At 40.0% G+C, this 22,571-nt stretch overlaps 2 protein-coding genes across 4 annotated transcripts in view; one reads left to right on the top strand and one right to left on the bottom strand.

The window, feature by feature from the left end:
* chd2 (chromodomain helicase DNA binding protein 2) overlaps positions 1 to 15,204 on the top strand; it is a 28,501-nt gene extending 13,297 nt beyond the window's left edge. Inside the window, exons 10-43 of one of the 2 annotated variants that reach the window (XM_056766144.1) lie at positions 652 to 771; positions 1,238 to 1,402; positions 1,516 to 1,652; positions 1,810 to 2,035; positions 2,150 to 2,250; positions 2,341 to 2,382; positions 2,469 to 2,638; positions 2,825 to 2,949; positions 3,565 to 3,781; positions 3,870 to 3,959; positions 4,046 to 4,236; positions 4,412 to 4,600; positions 4,741 to 4,903; positions 4,995 to 5,147; positions 5,615 to 5,686; positions 6,084 to 6,233; positions 6,470 to 6,618; positions 6,728 to 6,824; positions 6,925 to 7,020; positions 7,322 to 7,492; positions 8,038 to 8,207; positions 8,289 to 8,330; positions 8,610 to 8,749; positions 8,836 to 8,974; positions 9,146 to 9,296; positions 9,422 to 9,544; positions 10,731 to 10,847; positions 10,969 to 11,106; positions 12,088 to 12,204; positions 12,314 to 12,492; positions 12,598 to 12,697; positions 12,782 to 12,965; positions 13,092 to 13,335; positions 13,425 to 15,204. In XM_056766144.1, the coding sequence (XP_056622122.1) occupies positions 652 to 771; positions 1,238 to 1,402; positions 1,516 to 1,652; positions 1,810 to 2,035; positions 2,150 to 2,250; positions 2,341 to 2,382; positions 2,469 to 2,638; positions 2,825 to 2,949; positions 3,565 to 3,781; positions 3,870 to 3,959; positions 4,046 to 4,236; positions 4,412 to 4,600; positions 4,741 to 4,903; positions 4,995 to 5,147; positions 5,615 to 5,686; positions 6,084 to 6,233; positions 6,470 to 6,618; positions 6,728 to 6,824; positions 6,925 to 7,020; positions 7,322 to 7,492; positions 8,038 to 8,207; positions 8,289 to 8,330; positions 8,610 to 8,749; positions 8,836 to 8,974; positions 9,146 to 9,296; positions 9,422 to 9,544; positions 10,731 to 10,847; positions 10,969 to 11,106; positions 12,088 to 12,204; positions 12,314 to 12,492; positions 12,598 to 12,697; positions 12,782 to 12,965; positions 13,092 to 13,335; positions 13,425 to 13,722 (4,966 nt within the window). In that variant the 3' untranslated portion in view covers positions 13,723 to 15,204. The remainder of the gene's footprint in view (positions 1 to 651; positions 772 to 1,237; positions 1,403 to 1,515; positions 1,653 to 1,809; positions 2,036 to 2,149; positions 2,251 to 2,340; positions 2,383 to 2,468; positions 2,639 to 2,824; positions 2,950 to 3,564; positions 3,782 to 3,869; positions 3,960 to 4,045; positions 4,237 to 4,411; positions 4,601 to 4,740; positions 4,904 to 4,994; positions 5,148 to 5,614; positions 5,687 to 6,083; positions 6,234 to 6,469; positions 6,619 to 6,727; positions 6,825 to 6,924; positions 7,021 to 7,321; positions 7,493 to 8,037; positions 8,208 to 8,288; positions 8,331 to 8,609; positions 8,750 to 8,835; positions 8,975 to 9,145; positions 9,297 to 9,421; positions 9,545 to 10,730; positions 10,848 to 10,968; positions 11,107 to 12,087; positions 12,205 to 12,313; positions 12,493 to 12,597; positions 12,698 to 12,781; positions 12,966 to 13,091; positions 13,336 to 13,424) is intronic. The other variant, XM_056766145.1, reaches the window with a different exon arrangement.
* Positions 15,205 to 15,846: 642 nt separating this feature from the next.
* Positions 15,847 to 22,571, bottom strand: part of rgma (repulsive guidance molecule BMP co-receptor a) — an 85,444-nt gene continuing 78,719 nt past the window's right edge. For both annotated transcript variants that reach the window (XM_056766148.1, XM_056766146.1), the window contains 2 exons: positions 20,816 to 21,333; positions 15,847 to 19,144 (listed from right to left, as the gene is read on the bottom strand). In XM_056766148.1, coding sequence (XP_056622126.1) covers positions 18,443 to 19,144; positions 20,816 to 21,333 — 1,220 coding nt within the window. In that variant the 3' untranslated portion in view covers positions 15,847 to 18,442. The remainder of the gene's footprint in view (positions 19,145 to 20,815; positions 21,334 to 22,571) is intronic.

The following is a 22,571-nucleotide window of genomic DNA, read 5'->3' as shown; positions in this document are numbered from 1 at the left end:
AAAACGCTAATGAAGTGTGTTCGATTTTACATCATAAAACCGTAGATACCCGATAAAACCAGCTAAATTAGTAAATTCATGCAATTACATAGTTATGTGTGTTTGTACATGTATAAAGGCAATACATTTACATTTAGTTATTTAGGACTACTCAAATGTTTAATTATGTATATAAGATCAAAGAAGACAAATATAATTATTGTGTGCATATTTCTTATGTAAAATGTATGTCTAAAACTAAAACCTTTAAACGGCTGGATAGTGACGACAAAGAATCCAACAAAGTTTTCATTCATCAATTCCTATACTTACATTTATTTGATTTTGTAGTTCTGATGACCTTATTTTCATTTAAAGGGAGTGGAAAAGTTACAAAGAGTTTTTTTCCAGTTAACTTCCTATTGTAGAACTATCAAAATACAGTAAAGCTAGTTTGAAATAACCAGTTACACACAATTTGTATAGAACTCAATACAATAGATTATAGTTGCAATACATTTCACTGAATAATTTTAACCTCACACAGCATGCTGATCTTCCTGTGTGGTGGGTAATGGGTGGAACTGAGTGGCTTTCAGCCTTTCGGTAGAGTAGCGGTTTGAAGCTATTAGAGGCAAAGTAGGTCAATCTTTGGTATTTCTGTGTTGAAAGTAAAACCTGGAATGATGATGACTCAAATGACGACGAAGATGATGATGAGGAAGAGGCCAGCAGTTCAGAGAGTGAGCAGGAAGAGAAAAAAGTTAGATCCAGACGACTTCCTGCTAGAAGGTAAGAGTGTAGCGAAGCCTGGCCTTCAGACAGCACATTATGAATTATAATCCCAGCTGTTTTATTACCTTCCAATGCGAATAAAACCATAACAATGATTGCTAAGCTTTGAGTGAAATTGGTGGAATGTTTTTGCTCATATAATTGCTCATATTATTACTTGCTAAAGCATGCTTCCAATTTTTGCCACATTGGTAAATATAATAATGTTAATATTTATTATACATTGGTAAATGTTTAATAAGTAAATGTAAACAATAGCTCTGATTTGAACATTTAAACTGCTTTGTTTGTCTGAAAGCTGTCTCAAGGCCACCGGCTCATGAGTCAGGCTGATAGGCGTGCAAATTAATCGCTACACTAGCAAATCAGGCACGATTTGATCAAGATCTCGGATGCGGGACTGAGAGGCAAGTAGCCTAGTGTGTAGAATAAGTGTTTCATAGTTTGTGCCTTTGTCTTCCAGACCACAGACCAAGTCATCTGCAGGCAAGCAGTCACAAAAAGCACGAAAACAGAGGAAACAAGAATCTTCCGAAGAAGAAGATGATGACGATGATGATGACGATGATGATGATGAGGAGGATACTCCAAAAAGACAAACAAGGCGCAGAGCAGCAACTAAAGTCAGGTGGGGATTGTTTTTAACCAGCAAGAGTTGTGACTGTGTGTGTTTCTTGCACAAAGTATTGTGACTCAATGATAGAAATAATAGAATAATAATAATAAAGCATGTGTCTGCAGTTACAAGGAGGATCAGAATGATGTTGAGACGGACTCGGATGATCTCATTGAAATGGCAGAAGGTGCTGAGGAGCAACAGGACGATGACAGTGAGACCATTGAGAAGATTCTTGAGACCAGGATAGGAAAGAAAGGAGGTAAGACCTCAGCTACTTACAAATGTATACTTATAAATGTTGCTTGAACTATTAAAAGATTTGTTTAATATTGACCTACAGCATGAACCATATAACCTCATCATTTTAAATGAAGTATGTTCATTTGATTCAAAGCAACACCTTTCTCTGTTTACAGCTACTGGGGCTTCCACAACCTTTTATGCTGTTGAGGAAAACGGAGACCCTGGAGCAGACTTTGACCCCGAGAAAGAGGAAGGGGAAACTCAGTTCCTCATCAAGTGGAAAGGCTGGTCCTACATCCACAACACTTGGGAAAGTGTGGACTTTCTCACGCAGCAGAAGGTCAAAGGGATAAAGAAGCTAGACAACTTCAAGAGGAAAAACGAAGAGCTTAATTCTTGGTGAGGAACACTGCAAATGCATGTCTATATGATGTTTAAAAAATATCTCAAAGCTTGACTGCCGACTTTGCGTATGAAAAATACTTGCAAATTACAGTTTTCTATTTTTCACAGGATGAAAAGAGCTTCACCTGAGGATTTAGAGTATTACAACTGCCAGCAAGAACTAACTAATGACCTGAGCAGGCAATTCCAAATTGTAGAGAGGGTGATTGGTAAGTCAATAAGTTATAGAATTAAATAATCGTACCTTTACAAACACCACAAACGTGTCATGACATCGCATCTTTTCTCTCATTTGCCAGCCACAAGAACAGGAAAATCACAAGGACCCTCAGATTTTTCACGTAAGTTTTCCAAAAAAAAAATTATGTACACAGTCCAGGGGGATGTTCTGTCCTGTGAGTAATACATTTCTAATGTTTTACTACAGCCCAAAAAAGCACTTCCGGTGAGCCCGAGTACTTGTGTAAGTGGATGGGACTGCCCTATGCCGAGTGCACCTGGGAGGATGGAGCATTAATTACAAAGAAATTCCAGGCTTGCGTTGATAGTTTCCAAACCAGGAATGCCTGTAAGACCATCCCTTCCAAAGACTGTAAGGTGAGGAAGAGAGTCTTTTAGTTCTGGTATTTATTTGTTCACGGATGGAAATGACTGGAGTTCCAATTCTGTTAAAATCTTGCTGACTTTCTATGGAGTTTTGTGGGTGCAGTTTCTGTTTGGCCCCAGGAGAGCGTGATTTGCACCACACAATGTTTTAAACCCTGTTGTCTTTTTATTTCCAAGGTTTTGAAACAGAGGCCAAGGTTTTTACCTCTGAAGAAACAGCCTACTTACATTGGAAATGAAAACCTTGAACTCAGGGATTACCAGTTAGATGGAGTTAACTGGCTCGGCCATTCCTGGTGCAGGTATGTAACGCATAAAATCAGATTTTAGACCATTTTTTTAGATACATTTTTTTTTGGATTTGCTAACATGCTGTGACATGTTGCGCAAAATGCACTGCGGGCTACCCAAGTTTGAATCCAAGCTCGTGGTCATCTTCTGGGTCCTGTACCCCTCTCTCTCATCCCATCATTTTCTCTCTCTATACTGTACTCTCTGGCCAAAAACTAAGAAATTGCAAAGAAATGTTAATTATTCATTATAAAGTAAATGTAAAAGCTTTAATGTTCTTTACATTAAACACACTGTCCTTGTAATTGTACATTGCACAAATATTAAATGTTATACTTGATATAATCTTACAAAACGTACATAAAGAAACTTAAAAACAGATTAAAATGTATTGGTTTTTAAGTTAAACATACAAATGCGACATTGAGTTATTGAAGTACTTACTTAAAATGTCAGGGTGTACTTTTAGTGAATAATTTAGGTCAACGGCGTTCGGCTCACAAAATGTTTGTAAACCCCTTTACCACTTGATTCTATAATGCTTTTGTAAAAGTGATTCCTCTTAGAATTATATTTTTGGCTGAACATTTTATAACCTTTTCATTGTTTCTTTTCTGTCTCTGCAGGTGTAACAGTGTTATCTTGGCTGATGAAATGGGTCTTGGTAAGACCATTCAGACCATCTCCTTCCTGTCTTACCTTTTCCATCAACATCAGCTTTATGGGCCCTTCCTGGTGGTGGTTCCCCTGTCAACTCTCACCTCCTGGCAGAGGGAGTTTGATATCTGGGCACCTGATATGAATGTAGTTGTCTACCTGGGAGATGTCTCAAGCAGAAAGACAGTAAGCCACGCTCAGAAAATTAAACCTCAAATACAGAAACGACCTCTTACTTTGCCATCTTGAGCTAAAACCATCTCTTGTTGACCAGATCCGTGAATACGAATGGATCCATCAGCAGACAAAAAGAATCAAGTTCAATGCACTTTTGACCACGTATGAAATTCTACTGAAGGATAAGGTATGACAAGTGATAGGATTTTATTCACTTTTGTTTTAATTTTTTAATCTTTTGCGTAATAAGCAAGATCTTGCTTGTGTGTGCAGGGAGTGTTGGGGAATATAAACTGGGCCTTTCTGGGAGTTGATGAAGCTCACCGGCTTAAGAATGATGACTCGCTTCTGTACAAAACTCTGATCGACTTCAGATCCAATCACAGGCTGCTCATCACAGGGACTCCGTTGCAGAACTCACTCAAGGAGCTGTGGTCCCTTTTGCACTTTCTGATGCCTGAAAAGTAGGTGGACACATGAAAGTTCAGGGCTTAGAAAATGTTATTAATGTAAAAAATATGTTGCATATTTGATTTTAAACGGTTACAGGAACCAAGATCTGGGTGGGTTGCTCTTTTTAGGTTTACTTTAGATGATGAAAGAGCAGCCATTTATGCTTTTGACTTGACTTCCCATCAGGTTTGAGTCCTGGGAGGATTTTGAGGATGAGCATGGTAAAGGCAGGGACAACGGCTATCAGAGCCTGCACAAAGTTCTGGAGCCTTTCCTGCTGCGGCGTGTCAAGAAAGACGTCGAGAAATCCCTGCCTGCTAAAGTGGAGCAAATCCTCCGAGTTGACATGTCCGCCCAGCAGAAACAGTTCTACAAGTAAGGACAGTTTCATCCAATTTCAAGCACTTTCCACGTCTGCAGACTCGTGCATTTGATATTTTGATTGAGCCAAATCTAGATTCCAGATTTCAATTGGAATGCAGGTCTTTCATCATTGCTCCTCTGACATTTTTAAGGTGGATCCTAACAAGAAACTACAGAGCTTTGTCTAAGGGCAACCGGGGCAGCTCCTCTGGCTTTCTTAACATCGTGATGGAGCTGAAGAAATGCTGTAATCATGGTTTCCTCATCAAACACCCGGAAGACAGTGAGACTGAAACGGCACAAGAGCGGCTGCAGGTACAGCTGACTGAGATGTGGGGAAATTGGAAAACAGTGATTTGGTCTTTGTAGAACATTAGTTTCAAAATGTTGGTTGGTGTATGTTCAGGCTGTGGTGCGTGGCAGTGGGAAGCTGGTTCTTCTGGATAAGCTGCTCACACGACTGAAGGAGAGAGGAAACCGTGTTCTCATATTCTCGCAGATGGTCCGCATGTTGGACATACTTGCAGATTACCTGTCTTTCAAACGATATCAATTCCAGGTATGATCTAAGATAACCACCGTGCTGAAGGAATAGTGCTAACAGGTATAATGGAGAAAAATACAACTTACTTAGATTTTTTTTTGAGTTAATTATTTGCAGGTTCTCTTTTGTTCTAGCTTAAGATCTGTGGTAAGTTTTTGAGGTGTAGCTTGTGTTCGAGCCGGCTGGTATTTGGCCCGAATGATTTAGGGAGTCATGTGTCAGGTTTGCAGTTGGGATGAACTGACAGCAAGGTCCTATTTTTATCCACCGGTTATTTTTCGATCGTTTAAACGTTCACACAGCTAGCATCTCGATGTTGTTTTGGTCTCTCAAAATATCTTCACTCCCACTTTAAAGGAATATTGGTTTAAGGAGGGTTTGGGGATTTGTGGAAGCTTTTCTAGCCGGAGGTGCCCTAGTTTGGTTGAGGTGCCAGGTTTGACATTCTTTAACTGTGTCTTTTTATGTTTTTTAATGTTCAGCGTTTGGACGGCTCTATCAAGGGAGAGATCAGAAAGCAAGCATTGGATCACTTTAATGCTGAAGGCTCTGAGGTAAGAAGCAATATGCCGCATGGCTGTTTGTTTTTATGGGCAGAACTTCACTGTCCTGAGACATTTGTTTTTGGTTGTGATGGTCCATCAACGCCTTACGTCAGAGCTCAGTTGAGCTCATTGCTGGGAATGCATGATCTATGGGAAATGCAGTTCTAGAGCAATTTATGGAGATAGGAAAGAGACAATGCCATTCAAATCTAAATTATTGCATTGGATTGGTACATAAAGGCAAATGTATGTTGCACATATAAAAGCAAGCAATGTAGTACCTTAAAAATCACCTTAAATCATCTTAAGCACTTAGTTACTGTCCTGTGATTCTATACAGTTAATTTGAGCCTAATCAGTGATAAAAATGTAATCATCCAACTTGTTGTCTCTGTGTTTTCCTCAGGACTTCTGTTTTCTGCTGTCCACACGTGCAGGAGGGCTTGGAATTAACCTGGCCTCTGCCGACACGGTGGTCATCTTTGACTCAGACTGGAATCCACAGAATGATCTTCAGGCCCAGGCCAGAGCCCACAGGATTGGCCAGAAGAAACAAGTATGTAAAACTTTTGATGTAATGTTTAACCACACATTGGTATGGATGAGCTAAGGGGCATGGATTAAGGGGCAACAACATTAACTTCCGGTAGACCTCAACAATAAATCTATAACTGTTCAGTAGTTTTAATTGAATTAAACACAATTAATATACAAAAACATATTAAATAAATGAATATTAACTGCAAGCGTCTATGCATGCAATTCAATTTATGTACTTGATTACCTGCATAGGTGAATATCTATCGTCTGGTCACCAAAGGCACGGTGGAAGAGGACATTATAGAAAGGGCAAAAAAGAAGATGGTTCTTGACCATCTCGTCATTCAGAGAATGGACACCACTGGGCGAACCGTACTGGATAATAACTCTGGAAATTCAAAGTGAGAACCTCCAAACTAAACGTGGAAAACATTGACCGGGAGGATACAAAAAGAGTTTACAACTCAAAATATAACAAGTAATGTATACCTACTTGTTCACTTTTTCCAGCTCAAACCCCTTCAATAAAGAAGAGTTGACAGCCATCTTAAAGTTTGGAGCAGAGGATTTGTTCAAAGAAGCTGAGGGAGAGGAATCAGAACCACAGGTATGTATCATCATCAAAAACATAAGGTGGTTTAACCTCACATTTGTCATAGACATTGGAGAATTTTCTATGTTGGTATTGAGCCTAAGTTCTGTTACAGGAAATGGACATCGATGAGATTTTGCGGCTTGCTGAAACAAGAGAGAGTGACCAGGGATTAGGGAGTGCCACAGATGAGCTTCTGTCACAGTTCAAGGTACTAAGGAGTTTGTGGACAACAAATGCAAACACAGATGATGCTGAAACATCTAAAAACATTTGCAGTCAGTACTATAAGTCAAACGTTATTTTAGCAATATTGATTACAAATTAAAACGAAAAAGGGTTAATATCATTAACCGCTCTCTTTTTCCAGAGTTGACTGGTACTGTACTTGAAATATTCAAATGAAGTGCGGGATTATTTCTATTCTAGGGTTTTGTTAATCATCAAACCTTAAAATTCTCTCCGTGGCTTCTGATTGGTCTGAGCGTGAAATAGGTATGTTTTTCTGACAGGTGGCAAACTTCACCATGGATGAAAGCACTCCAGAGCTTGAGGGGAAGCCTGTGCGAGACTGGGATGACATCATTCCTGAAGACCAGCGAAAGAAGGCGGAGGAGGAACAGAAACAGAAAGAAATGGAAGACATCTACATGCTGCCCAGAAGTAGGAGCTCCAACAAGAGGGTGAGGAGGAGTTTCTAGAATAACCTGATGATCCATGTATTAGCATCACCATATGCACAGCACATACATCCAAATCAGTGTACATTTACACATATGTTATTAATGTAAGTACATGATAGGGCAGTGTGAAGGACTCCTGTGGTTTTTCAACACTCATCCTCTCTTCTTAAGCTGGATCTGTGATATGTTACACAGACCGCAATGACTCATTAGATTTTATAGCCCAGTGCTGCATTCCCCAGGGATAGCAAAACATGTGCAAATATGTGGCATCGTAGCTTTTGGAAATGAGTCATTAAGTTTAACAGCGTGGTGGACTCCCCAGCGATAAGAATGCGTGCGTTAATAACCACATGCTCATTACTCTTGCTTTGATTTTTTCGCTTAGATGTTTTAGCGCAAAATATTGAGTTAAATCACTTTTTTAATATTGCTTTTGTTTGGTTAAGGGCATAAAACCAACAGATACAAGTACAGTACAGCCTGCGAGGCTACATGAAAACATGGTGATTGTGTTTGTTAAAACAGTGAAATGATGTTTTTAGGCACAAGCTAATGACAGTGACAGTGATGTGGGATCAAAACTGAAGCAGAGAACCTCAGGGTCTGACAGCGAATCAGATGACAGCGGGGATGACAAACGGCCCAAGCGTAGAGGCAGGCCGAGAGCTCGCAAAAACAACGTCGAGGGATTTACAGACGCTGAGATCCGCAGGTAATAGAACAGAACATCCAGTTTCTTATTAAAGTGAGATATTTAAACTGTTTAAGCACTTATTTGTTTGTTTGCTTTTAGGTTCATAAAGGCATACAAGAAATTTGGAGCACCGCTTGAGAAGTAAGAAATGCACCAGTTTATTACAAAGAACAATAAATCATAAAGTTTTGTCTTGTTATTCGAAAATATGTTCTGGCTTTTTCTACTTATTTACCGAGATTTACGTGTATTATTGTGATTTTAATCACACAAAGGTTTTTATGGCTTTCGAAGACATGGGCTTGTAATTTTAATTAATGATCTTCATGTGTATTGACCCTCTTTGTTTTACGACGTATCTTTATTTTCATGCGGTGTAAAAAGCAATACTCTTAAATGGTCACGGCTGTTTTTCTGCAGGTTGGAGGCGATTGCCCGTGACTCTGAGCTGGTAGATAAATCCATAGCAGACCTGAAGCGATTGGGAGAACTGCTGCACAACAGCTGTGTGACTGCAGTACAAGAGCACGAGGAACACATGAAGGAAAACCCTGTGGAAGGTCTGTCATTGTTACCACAGCGGTGTGAAGTAAAATAATATATAAGATGACACTTTCTCTTAATGTATGTAATACTTTTATTGCAGCTAAAGGACCTGGGAAAAGACGAGGCATCAACATCAAGATCTCTGGGGTTCAGGTCAATGCAAAGTCCATTATCCAGCATGAGGAAGATTTAGAGCCGCTCCATAAATCTGTGCCTTCAAACCCTGCGGAAAGGAGCAAGTAAGCCCAGATCACAAATGTCAAGGCTGTATTATAGTGATCTTTGTTTATTGTAGGACCTTATTCAGTAGCTGTTTATTACTAGCTCTTGAATTTGATTGGATGGTTTTTCTTGACTTCTCATAAAGATGAGCAATGGTTATGAATGACTTTCTTCTTTTAAATGGCCAGATTTCAGCTGACCTGTCGGGTGAAAACACCTCATTTTGATGTGGACTGGGATATTAATGACGACACTCAGCTGTTATTGGGCATCTTCGAGCACGGCTACAGCAACTGGGACCTGATTAAGACCGACCCTGATCTCAAACTCTCAGAGAAGGTACAGAGTCCGTTTTTGGCAATGAATGTCTCAAAAATTCCTGGGAGGTAAAAAAGAGAGATCTCTGATGCTCGGGTTGGCTGTGTAATTGACGTTAAGTACTTTCTTGTTGTCCGTATTTGTAGATTCTTCCAGATGACCCTAACAAGAAACCTCAGGCAAAGCAGTTGCAGATGCGAGCGGACTACTTGCTCAAGATGCTGAAGAAAGAACAGGAAAACCAAGATACAGTAAAAGCAGGAGATGAGGTGATCTAACAATCTACAACCAAGCATGCACGCTCATTCACAATTAGCATTATCCCCGCATATGAATTACAGCTACTCAAATTACGTATCTAGTAATGCTGGAAGCCTCTGTACTTCATTCTCTGGATTGGCTTCATTATATTGCATAAATGCAAAAGAGACTAATAAGCTATATTCTTACCTATAAATTAATCAATTAAACCGTGTCCACCAAAGTGCTCTTCTGAAAACAACCAGCTGGTGGCACCTGAGAGGGCTATAGAGCAGTGATTCTCAACTCTGGCCTGTGAGATCCAGTTTCCTGACGAATTTAGCCACAACTGTGATATAAAACACCTGAACAAACTAATCGGCGTCTTTAGGAATAGACGAGTTCAACCTAAATCAGCTGTGATTTAGAATATACGCAGGCCGGCGTGTTTTTTCAATTGTTTGCAATGGTAACGCCGCGCTTTTTTAAAAAGCCATCAGTTGGTGTGTTTTTCCCACATCAGCACCGGCGTTCGACTGGGCGCCCAGAGTTGAAAAATGCTCAACTTTGGTGGACACAGCCCCTTAAGCCTACTTGTTACTAGTACTATTACTTAATATGAAAATGCAGTACCATTAATATTAACTTCTCCATTGTTGAGTATGATGGTTGGTCAAGGTAGTGTTTGTCCCGCTTCTTCTTCACTGTGATTAGACGGCTGTGTAATAAGGGACAGTGACGAGCTCTGCGTTTTACCCAAAGTTAAAAAATAAAAGATGATCAACGATTGGCCAAAAGAACTCATGAAATATCATTATGAGACATAGTGCATAAAAATGTCATCAGTTAATAATAATACAGAACGCAACATGGGTTTATGTACTATTTGCACGTTGTTTGGAGCAGGTGTACATTTTTTCATACAAACTAACATTTTGAAAATATGAACATTTTCATGAATCTGAAAATTTATGTTGGAATGACTTTACAAACGATTTACACAAAATGTGTTCTGCTCGTGTTTCATGAACGAGACCCAATGTACATGGATCATCAGTCTGAGGGGTTTTGGGGGTTTAGGGTATTCCTCCCAAAAATTTCCATATTATTTACTATACCAACAAGTCATGTTCTACAAGTTTTGGACCTCAAAGAATAAATTGCAGACTAAAATCATTAAAGATTAAACGTCAATAATGTCCTTCCACTTACTAGACCAAAGCCAAAAAGAGGAAACCTCGAACGAAAAAAAAGGCCCCAAACAACGATCTGGCTAATGAGATTTCCTCTCCTCGTCTCTCTGACAACCCATCAGAGGAGGGAGAAGTGAAGGTATGTTATTTTCAGTGCACCACATCTCATACTGTCTAACACTATAGACTCAACATAAGGATATAAATAAACAGCCCTAACCTGTTAGTCTGCATTTTTACAAATCTCTATTTTTTTCCAGGACGACGGAGCAGAAAAATCACCCACAAAGAAGAAACAGAAAAAGGATAACAAAGAGAACAAAGAAAAAACAGGAACTCCTAAAAAAGAAAAGGAGGGGGAGAAGGACAAAAAGCGCTGCAAGTCCAAAAAAGAGAAGGTATTTCAGATGCCGCCATCACATCTTTAGTATTTTGGTTCTCTGCATAATGTTTCCTTTAGACACATGGGCTTAAGTGCTTTATTTCACTACCATACTAAGCTCAATGGTTGCGAGTTGATTTAAGAAACCAACAGTTTAATTATACTATTATAACTTAATTTCCTACGTTCCCAATATAATAATTTTCTCTTTAAAAACATTAAGTTTAGGCTGTATTCACTCTGTATTCCACAAATTATAGTGACACTCATGTGCAGATTTTTTTTCCAAACTTCCAAATTGAATATTTTGTCTGCATGTGCATGAGATGAAATGCATTATTAAAAGGTACCACTAGGTTGCAGTATGTATACATCAAATGCATCAGTTTGGGCTCACTGTCGAATAAATATATAAGATGTTTTGTTAAACATCTAATGTGCCTAAGACTTTTGGAAAGACATAACAGCGAGCAGAAAAACTAAGACTATACAACAGGACAGTTCAACCAAAAATAGATATTCTGTCAACATTTACTCACCCTCGAGTTGTTCCAAATCTGTATACATGTATTTGTTCTGGTGAACAAAGAGAAAGATATTTGGAAGAATGCTTGTGATCAAACAGTTCTTGGTCACCATTGACTGCCGTGGTTGTTTGCTTTTTACATTCTATAAAATGTCTAATTTTGTGCTCAACAGAACATAGAAATGTTTCCTACTATGGTAGTCAATGGTGGCCAAGAACTGTTTGGTTACAAGCATTCTTCCAAACATCTTTCTGTGTGTTCATCAGAACAAAGAAATGTATACAGATTTGCAACAACTTGAGGATAAGTAAATGACGACCGTATTTTAATTTTTGGGTGAACTGTTCCTTTCGGTGTGTTTGAACCCAAGTTCTGTAAACCTGAATACCAGTATAAAGGGGTAAAATAAACCAAATATTATCTGTGAATGAGATTGTGTCTTTCATCTGCTCAACTTCTAAAATTTTCAGGCCAAACCAGGAGGCAAAGGGAAGAAGTCTCAGGGTCCAGTGCACATCACTGCTGGAAACGACCCTATACCAATTGGAGAGGAAGACGATGAGTTGGATCAGGAAACATTCAGCATTGTGAGTGTTAAATCCTATTTTCTTGTCTGATATTTTGTCATTCTTGTAGAAGACATCTTACTAGTATGTACAAAATACTGTGTGATTAATATTTGCTTTGATGTTATAGTGTAAGGAGAGGATGAGGCCAGTGAAGAAAGCTCTGAAGCAGTTGGATAAACCAGATGAGGGTCTGTCAGTACAGGAACAGCTGCAGCACACTCGTACCTGCCTGCTGAAGATTGGAGACCGCATCACAGAGTGCCTCAAATCATACAGCGACCCCGAGCACGTCAAGACGTGGCGCAGGTATCTCACACACAAGCACATTAAACATCCACCGTCATCCTTCCATCGCTTTATATTGATGCTGAACTCTGAGCAGAAAATCATTAACTGACATTTTTCCCTCAGAAACCTCTGGATTTTCGTGTCCAAATTTACTGAGTTCGGGGCTCGGAAGCTGCATAAGCTGTATAAGATGGCTCAAAAGAAGCGCTCGCAAGAGGAAGAGGTAAGCTCAGCTTTAAGGCTAAAGGGTTTATGCAGATACACTTCTTTTTATCCACCATTTACTCAGTTCTCATGCTGCATACAGAAGGATCAAAAGAAAAAGGACGATCCTTCCAAGAAGAAGCCCTTTCGACCTGAGCCATCAGGGTCAAGCCGGGATTCAACAGGCACTCACCCTTCAGCCAATCACCAGCCTGGACCTCCTCCCACTCATGTCCATCACAGAGAGCCATACAACCAACCAAATAAAAGGCCTTTCCCTAATGATGGTGAGCTGCAGAACTATCAGACCTCCATTGGTTTATATACAGTTTGATGTTGGAATCAAATTGTTGCAAATTATGTAAATGCCATTTTTGTGACTTCTCATGTGGTGCTTGTACATCTTTTGACAGACAGGGGAGATTGGCAAAGGGACCGTAAATATGGCTACCCAGGTAACAGCAGTCAACCCTGGCAAGGGGATCGGCATCACCCATACGACGCTCACAGGTACAGGGACCATTATGGCGATCGCCGGCCTCACAATGATTACCGTAGCTCAGGGAGCTACCGTAGCAGCGGTTCACCTCGCAAACGTCCCTATGACCAATATGGTAATGACAGAGATCATCGGGGCCACAGGGACTATTATGACCGGTGAGCATTGTTGTTCTTTAGACCGTCTTGAAACAAAAGGTTGAGTTAATAATTGCATGACCACTAAGATAAAGCTGCTTTGCTCTCAGACATCCAGACCCCAAGAGGAGGCGCTCGGATGAATACCGTTCCCCGAATTACCATCAAGGGGGAGGAGGGCATCCACAGGACTTCAGGAGGTTGCCTGATCACAGGGGACCGATTGGGAATCACGGTCCTGCGGGGCCCGATCACTACCGCCCCTCTCACCCAGACAAACCCCCACCCCAGATTGATCCTCGTTCCCCTCAAGCCCAGAAATCCCCTCTCGAACCAATCTCACCAGCAGAAAGAACTGGTGAGCAGAAATCTGTGACAGACTTCAACTGGAACAGCAGGAAAACGTGAAGTAAATATTTGGCCAGAGCAGAGACCACCGGTGCTGCCACTTGGCAGAAAGGCCATCGTCTGTGCCACCCAGTAAATGGAGGAGACATAACCAGGTCCAAATTTTGGAGCTCTGCCTATCAACTTTCTCACTGTCTTCTAGGTTTCAGCAGGCAGGTTAGGTCTGCCATTTTGTTGACTGTGGATAATGAACAAATAAGGCATGGTTAGTCCTGTGGACTATGATGTAATTGAGTGTCGAAGTATGCCTAAGATGGAAGTGCCTCATGTATTTTGTTGTTTGTTGATTCATCGGCAAAAAGGGTGTATCCCAGAAGCAAACCTTTATTTGATTTTCATGTCTTTTGTTTTGTGAACTTTCATTTGTGCAAAAAAAATTGTTCAAGAAAGTAGCCTTTTGTAGGGAAAATAGTTTTAATTGCACCTTCCGATGTTTAGTCATCGTTCTGTTGAGCTATTTAAAACATGTAGGATATGTTTGCCCTGTTTCCGGTCATCAAACATGATTTTGAAGACAACAAATCGGACTCCGGTAATATAAATTCTGTATTTGTGATGTAGCAGAATGAACATTTGCTCAATTTATTGAATTGAATATGTGTGCAGGTCCTCTTTTTGTAATGCAATGCACAAAGACCCTGTCGGAGGACAGTAGCCTTATAAAGAAAATTAGGCTGAACAGTATTCAGGGTCGATGAAGAGCTGTTTGTCAGAACACTAGATAATCATAACATGTAAGCTATCGTTGTCTTATTTTCTGTAACACATGTCACCACCTGAATCCACTTTCTGGTCAGTTGTCGTATAAATCGGTACTGTAGCATCTTTGTATTGCACTAAAGGACAGTACTCGCTTGTTTATGAATATGTAGTAATGATAGACATTACCTGAATTAATTTTCCTCTCAAGTTCTTTTCCTGGGTTGAATATTCTAACAATGCCGATCTTTTTGACCTTCAAGTGGAAATATGATTACTGTGTGTATGGAAAGATGCGTGTTGATTGAGTGACTGGGTGTCACAAGCTATTTCGTGCCAAACATTCTCAGACTGGCATGCTGATAAATACCATTCATTGATCGTCTGTGTTGTGTTTCTCCATCTGTGCCTTAATCTTGTGTAGACTGAAACACCAGTTTGGTATAAGGATGTATGAGATGCAGTATTATTCTGTTGTGTATTTAAAACATTTGCCAGGATGGAGTTTTAATGAAATGCATGTTAAGACAGCTCTGTTGGGTGGGGAACAATTTGGTGCGCTGAAATCCAAAAGATCATGGTGAAGTGAGTGAGAAGTGGGCTCTGAAATACTGAAGATGTTCCTCCTTTTCCCAATCAAGGTCCTGCTCACACTCCACAGATGTGTGTTAAGCTTCGAGATAAGCCAATTTAAATAATTTATATTTGTGAAAGCCACTGTTCAGATTAATTGTACTGTACATAATGTTTATAGACCTATATGTATTAAACTTTCCTACATCATGGAAATTTCTGTGTCATTATTACTCGTTGTGATGCAAAAGAAACAACGTTGGTCAGCATTATTTTTTATTATTTCATCGAAGTGGTTCTAAGAATTATATTGACTTTGAATTCCCAAAGAGGTAAAACGTGCCAACGTTTGTCGAGATTTTTGTTTGTCCAGCGCGCGCTCGACTCCACCACAGGAACAGCTGCGGTATCTGAGGTAATGCGTTTCATGCCATATTTCTGATATTTTTAAATATATAAATTTAAATATAACGTTATATCTCAATTTAACTTAATCTAATAGCATTAGATTGTATGTTACCTGCGGTCAAATTATGACAAAAGTCCGTTGGAGTAATGGTAACGTTCCTTCGATGTATCTCGCATGTACTTTATTCGTTAAAAATGGCGGATTATTGAAGAAATCGTAAATCATCTTTTTGCTTGCTTTCTGAAGTTTTGCTGCAATAAAAATTATAGGTTCAATGGGTCAAAATATAAAGGTTTATCGATAATACCATCAGATGGCAGTATTAACCAAACGTACAGCACTTTCAAAGAAATACTTTCAAGGCAAAACCTTGAGAACATTTCCATAGTAAAATATGAACAAACAAATGGTGCGCAACGAAAAACAATAATACACACATCAAATACAATTTAACATGACACTTTATTTTGTCTTCAAATAAATAATTTACAGTATATACAGGTGGTGTGTGGCACCGCTTTACTCCTACATACAAAAACAGCTTTCTGGCATCTCCCATTCAACGTTAATACATTTGAATATGTTATCAATTACGTTACTTTTCCTTAGTTTCAAATCTGATAAACTTTCTGCCCATCAAGTAAGCCAACCAAGTAAGAGCTAAGTTAAAGTTTCGAAACATAAAGTGCTTTTGTTATAAACAACACATATACACCACAAGTCACACATTTCCTACATATTATTTACTTAAGGACGTTACAACTCCTTTTTATTCTCGTACCAAATATGATCCTATTGTTATTGTGGTGTTTGTGAACACAATATCCTTTTAAATTTAAAGGTAAAATTCACCATACCCTCTTATAAAAAAACATACTTTTATACGTCACATTACACATTTAAATCCAAAAAGCACTGGCAACACAAACACGCTTAAGCACACATCATTACAATCATTTTGTATACTTTCAAATTTATCTGAAGCCATGAACTACACCAACACAATATTTCTTAGCAGTAGTACGGCTTGCAAAACTTTACAGTGTAAGAATAAATTACCATGAAGCATTTCTCTCTCCCTCAAAGAATTCTATATGTATAATTGCATCTAAACCATAATTTCATAGTTAAAACCTCTCACTAAGAGAAAACAAACACTGTTAAGAGATAAGCATGACAAATGTTTGCATGAAGAAAAGGGCCGTGATGATCTCATTAAGATGTGCGTTGGGCCAAAAACGTTCTAGACATGGCCCTTAAGTTTGGGCATGCGCTTTAACCTAATCCTGAAGAGAAAAGAGTACATTATTAACTAGAGAATTGATCTAGACTTATGATCTAACAAACAAGCCATTATTGGTACGTCCCACCCCTAAAATAGTGACGTACACATTGTATGTTTTGTCACAATACTGCCACTGCTATAGACAATACTGAGTGCCAATGCTCCTGTGCCAGCTAATGGCTTAAGAGAGAATGCCCTCCATTTCAAACTGTCACAAGAAATGCATGGCAGATGTCCTCAATAGCTCCCTGCACCACAATGTAGTTAGCAGCACCTTCCAATATTATACACAATCAGGACATCTGGTTTGAGCCCAAATACTTAAGTAAACCACAAAGGCCCCATGAGAAAGCAAGAAAGAGAAAATTCAGCTGTTTGGGAAATGTTGGCACGAGAACTTGTTCTTTGGCAAAAAGCCTTTGCCATAAATTCACAGATCTACAGAGTTGCGTGTTAAAGAGGCCTACAGCACAGCCACATCTACACCATTTTGAAATGGAAAGCTAGGCGTTACTCTTTAAGATGACTGATGGATCTGCCTATAGGGCTTGTGGGTCTCATCTCAAGCTGTATGTGAAACTTGACTCTCCTTGATTGTAAGGTTAGGTTACTTACAGCATACTGACAACATCATTTTTTCAATTTCTTTTTTTTTTCGACTAGGTCATCGACCATACCACTGTATGGCTTGGATTATTTGTTTTTAATGAAACAGGCATTTTTACTTGTACTCTGTAAACAAAGATTGTTCTCTGTGTGCTTGAAAATGAGTTTGGACTCAATTCAAACATCCAATTTGAAAATACAATCTTCTAACAACTAAGCAGTGTGGTTGTATATTTAAGTCTGACACTTTGATTGACATGACAAACACGTGTGTTTTATAAAGTGTAGAGAAGAGCTCTTGGCAGGCAGTAAAATATCTAACTGACCAATGAACCACCACACCAGAGCTACAGTAGGACCCTGGGTGCAATATACAGCTATTATGAAACACTTCATACAGACACAAACAAGCATTCATATAATCACACACTCACAATTACACATGATTTGCTCACTCACACACCACCATTCTCATTTACTCACTCACACACACACAGACAAACTATACAAAAGGCCTGATGTTATGGCCTATTAATCTCCACTGTAGACAACATGACTAAATAGTCTGACATGGCCTTGGCCAGGGGGCTTTCTCTAAAAAGCCAACACTTTTCCAAAGCTGGAGCTTCTTCAAAGAGTGGACTCCTGGCGGCCCTCAATCCTTAGGAGACAGTAATAAAAGCTCCTGTCATGTCCTCCAGTCTTTCTCCGGGACACATACTTCACCTCTCACTTGGCATCAAGTGAACTGAAAAATATCTCCAAACTTTTTTTTCTGCAAAGGATCATCGCCCTCTTACTCCTGTCAGTGGCATGTCACCCTGGTGGGAACCAGCAGGGTTTAATCTGAGCCGAGTCTCAGGACCTCTCAGCACTGCATTCCCCATCACCGATCAGTTATAGGATCAGCAAGATGACCATAGAGACCAGTGGATCTGCAGGAACGCTCCTACTCTGGGGTCTGATGAATGGACATACATGATGATGGCGAGAGATGAGCGTGACACAAGACACACCAGAGTGAAAGCTCTCGGCAGAAGCTCAGGTTCTGGCTGAGAAGCCCAGCCTCTGGTTGATGGAATGCAACATGGTGAGAGCAGCATATCACATGCATACAGCTTCTTACAATTATCTTCAACAATGAGTGACTAAAGACAAATGGAACACAAGTCACTATACAACCATGCAGTAACAAGGCTGAAGAGGACAAAGAAACTAAAACGTAATTGTTTGGAGGCAGAGTTGAATATCGTATCCTTTTCAAAGATGTGGTACTTGTCTTTATTGGAGTGGAGCATTTTAACATCCTCAAAAGCGTAGTAGGCAGCCATGGTAAAGTTGATGTCTCCAGAAGACAGCAGATCAAAAACACATGACTGGAAGTATAAATCCTCGACAGGTAGACGCTCTTTGCACTTGGTCATGGCTGACTGGTAGGTGAAGCCATGAGGAGGACTTCCAGGTCGACCCTTGCCCAAGCCGTGGCTCTCTACAGCCCGTTCTCTATAGCTCCTAAAGTCAATTCGCTGGTTGGAAGGGCAACCATGCAAACAGAGGTAAAGGTCCTGATTGTCCTGGTCCTCCACTGAATTAACCACCTCCTCGGGCATACGCACGGCAAAGGTGAGGTAGCGACCAACTTGCCGAACTACAATAGTGGTGCCGATGTATCGTGCCTGAATCTCCACATGTTGACCAGGCACCTTCTCCACCACACGTAGGGTGTTGGCCCCGTGGCGGTCACCTCCATTCTTTGAACCGTCAGCAAAAGCAGCTGGTAGTTCATCGGTCTCCGCATGGTACATCTTCTGGTCTACACACTCTTGAAAGTTCTTGAAAATGATTGTTAGCTGTGATAAAGAGAAAAAAAGGAAATTGTGAACAAACTATTTACAAGATATCAGTTTTATTTTGGAAGTAAATACTTCTAGCTGCAGTGCACAATTGTATTGACTTGTTTTGAAATATCCCACAGTTATTAAGACAACAAAGTGAAGCCAAGGACATGACGCTTTTTCATGCACCATTGCAAATGTCAAATAGGCTAAGTACTACACTCAACTACACGCAGCATAACTGTGCCTTGTATTTATAAAACCAAAGGATTGTGTAGTGCAGGCCCTCCAACCCAGCAGCTTTCGCAACGTCACATTTCAACAGCAGCTCAAGATACAGGGGGCCAATGTAAACGCACTCTGGAGAAACACAGGTCCAGTCTATGTTACAGCAGGCCTCAGTATGCAGACACAAAGACAATCCATTCATGCTGCTCAGAGCCTGCCTGTGAACCCCAGATTCAGCTCCAGGGAGTGGATTTGCGCCAGCTAGAGAGCACAGCCTGCACACGGGCTAATTAGAGAAGGCTGCTCCAACCTCTGACTCTTCCAGCAAGCCACCATTAGGAGGCAAATGGACTGCTGACACATGTGTGACCTCAGGATGTCCAGGCTGCTCTGATCTTGGGTGAAGGGAGGGCGAAGATATTTGTGCATTTGTGGCCCATTTGAGGGGAGAGTAAGTTAAACCAAACCACCCTATAATCACTAATGGTGCCGTCATCTGCCCCCGGTTAGCACCACCCACCCAAGGCTAGTTCTTTGCAAGTACAGCGAGAGCTTGTTTAAAGCAAAGGGCCTATCAATAAACAAGAGACGTCTTGTTTGCACAGGTGCCATCTGCTTGCAGACTTGTTTTCACTTTTGTCCGAGCTGAGTAACCTCTATCATTTATTTAAAACTAGCCAGGTTAAGAAAAATATCATTATCCCTTTAAAACTCTTGGTCCATCTACTTAATGGTGAATCATTAGAGGTTTCTGATGATGGAAAATTGGTCTGTTTTTTAATGTGACTGAGCACAAAGTTCTTGTGTTTTTCTCCCACCCTCATTGCTTTACAACAAGGGCCTCTAGAAGGAGCTCAAAAAGTTAAAACTGGACATCAGACAAGAGGGGAAAAAAGATTCTACAATCGAACATGTAAACTCAACCTCATGCTTTCACCTTGGGCTAATTCTAAGGCAGCTCCCCACTTTATCCAATGTACCGTAAAGCAAAACAATGATAATTTATGAGGTATGAGGGCCAACTTAGGCAGAGAAAATATCGGCTTCCTGTAAGGACTGTGCACTTAGTTAAAAAAACAAGGCTTGTAAATTACAAGAAAACAATTGCAAGGACTACCACAGATATAGTAACATTAGTCTTGGCAGCCTAAAAAAACGAAAGAGCCTGGTAACTGTTATAACCTCTGATTTACTTCTGGCGTTCCCTAAAAAGACAGATTTCATCAATTGTTCCGCTTATCACATCATCTGTGGAACCGATCCAAATGTTAACTAGAGTATGTACTCAGGGCCTGCCTATTCTTCCCACTGGTAAAACCACACTTTTACTATTAACTAGTTCCTTGCTGAATACTTTTCCCAACCATTTCTGATGAAGCTATGGTTGAAGAGTTCCTCCTAAATGTGACCACATACACCTGTTCAGATTACTTAATGAAAGTTAAAAAAAGTTATTACCTTGCTAGTCGCTGTAGCAGAAGACCCAGGGACAACCGGTGTGTTTGTAACCTGGACAGACAGGTACTTGTTGTGAATCAGTGGCCATGCTCCCTCAACTTTACAGGTCTGAAAGTCATCGTTGAACGTGCGGAGATGTGGGTCTCCAAAAAAGCCACAATGGGTGTAATTCGGCGGTGCGGCGTTACGTGGTAGGCTCCGCTCGTAGTGGCACACCTCTGGCCCATCTGAGGGAACATGGATGTCTATTTGTGGAGGTGGCTGGACTGGGGGAGGGGGAGTGCGGGCACGAGGTTGGCTAGTAGGTCCTTCTTTGGAGCAGTTGTGTTGGCTCATTAGATCCTCTATGCCATGTTGAGCTGAATGGTAGGCTAGGTCGCCTCGGCATGTACGGGCAGTTCGACGGACACAGTTGTTGTAAGCTCGCAGAGCGATGCAAAACTCCTCTTCTGGGCCAGAGCTTGAGGTGGAGGCCCAGAACTCGGAGTTACACTTGAGGATCTTACACTGCAGAGTTGCTGAAAAGAAAAGAGAGATACAGTAAACACTGCCAAGAGCAAACCGACCTTAGAGTAAACTAAATCAGTATAAGGATCAACGTAGAGTAGCTGACAAAACAGATAAAGTTGTAAATGAATAAACTAAATAAGCAAAGACTTTTGAGAAACAGAAGTGTGAAATATTTTCTTAACACAGCGTCTGCCGTAGCTTATAGATATACCTTGGCTATAGCAGGAAAACATTACACTATTCATTTCATACATATTTATTTAACTTATTTCAGAACTGAACTTTAAATACAGGTCGGTTTTTTGTGTTTTGTTCATAAGTGCCAATTGTTCTATAGGTGCTCATAACAAGGCACAAATTCTCTCCACATCTGGACAAAGCAAGGATTTAACTCCATCGGTAATAAAACGCAACATTCCAAACCAAGTTCCAAGGCACTGTGTTTTGCCAACTTCAATCTAGTCTAAGTGCTCTTCATTTACAATAGAGTAAGGCTATTGTAGTCCTGTTGCCCTTTAAGAGGCCATCCACACAGAGACACGTTTAGCTGTAAACATAACAATTTTGTATCAAATCGGCATTTCGCCCATACGGATCCGATGTATTGGGGAGCCTGAAACTGCTATTTTCTTAAAATAGCACCCCACCCTTGCGTTTTTGTGTGTACAGTCGATTAGTATATTTTCTTAAATGATGATGTCATTACCCCAGCGCCATTATCCAAGTGTTCTTCTCCGTTTTAGTGTATCTCTGTGTGGCAGAATTACAGCACCACATACTGATTCGGCGGGTATACTACATTGCTTTTAGTCGGTGTAACTGTTTCTTGTGTCTGCAGATATTTCTTGAGATGACGACGTGAAAAGGAAAAAATTAAATACAACTGTAGATAAATAAAATTAAAAAAAAGTAGGCCAATCAATATTTGAGGAACGGAACGATTATTCTAGTAACTCGAGTAATTCGAATACAAAAAATCATTGAGGCAATTTTTTTCTCAAAGCTTTGTTTAGTAACATTTAACCTTCCAAAATAAAAGTCTGGCTAACTACAGTAGTTTTATGTGGACAAAAATATTTCTATTTAAAAGTTAAACTAAAAAACAGAACTTTCAAAATTAAAAAGTTATTTAGGTAAACTGCATCATGCGTCATGTATAAACTGAAGATAGTTGTTAACCTTTGAAATTATTCTTTTAATTTATGTTTCTTATTTATTTATCTGTATTATATTGCATTTTGAATGG

Source organism: Triplophysa dalaica, chromosome 14, assembly GCF_015846415.1.
Source record: "Triplophysa dalaica isolate WHDGS20190420 chromosome 14, ASM1584641v1, whole genome shotgun sequence".
Classification (NCBI taxonomy): Eukaryota; Metazoa; Chordata; class Actinopteri; order Cypriniformes; family Nemacheilidae; genus Triplophysa; species Triplophysa dalaica.
This window is presented reverse-complemented; position numbering and strand designations above follow the sequence as displayed.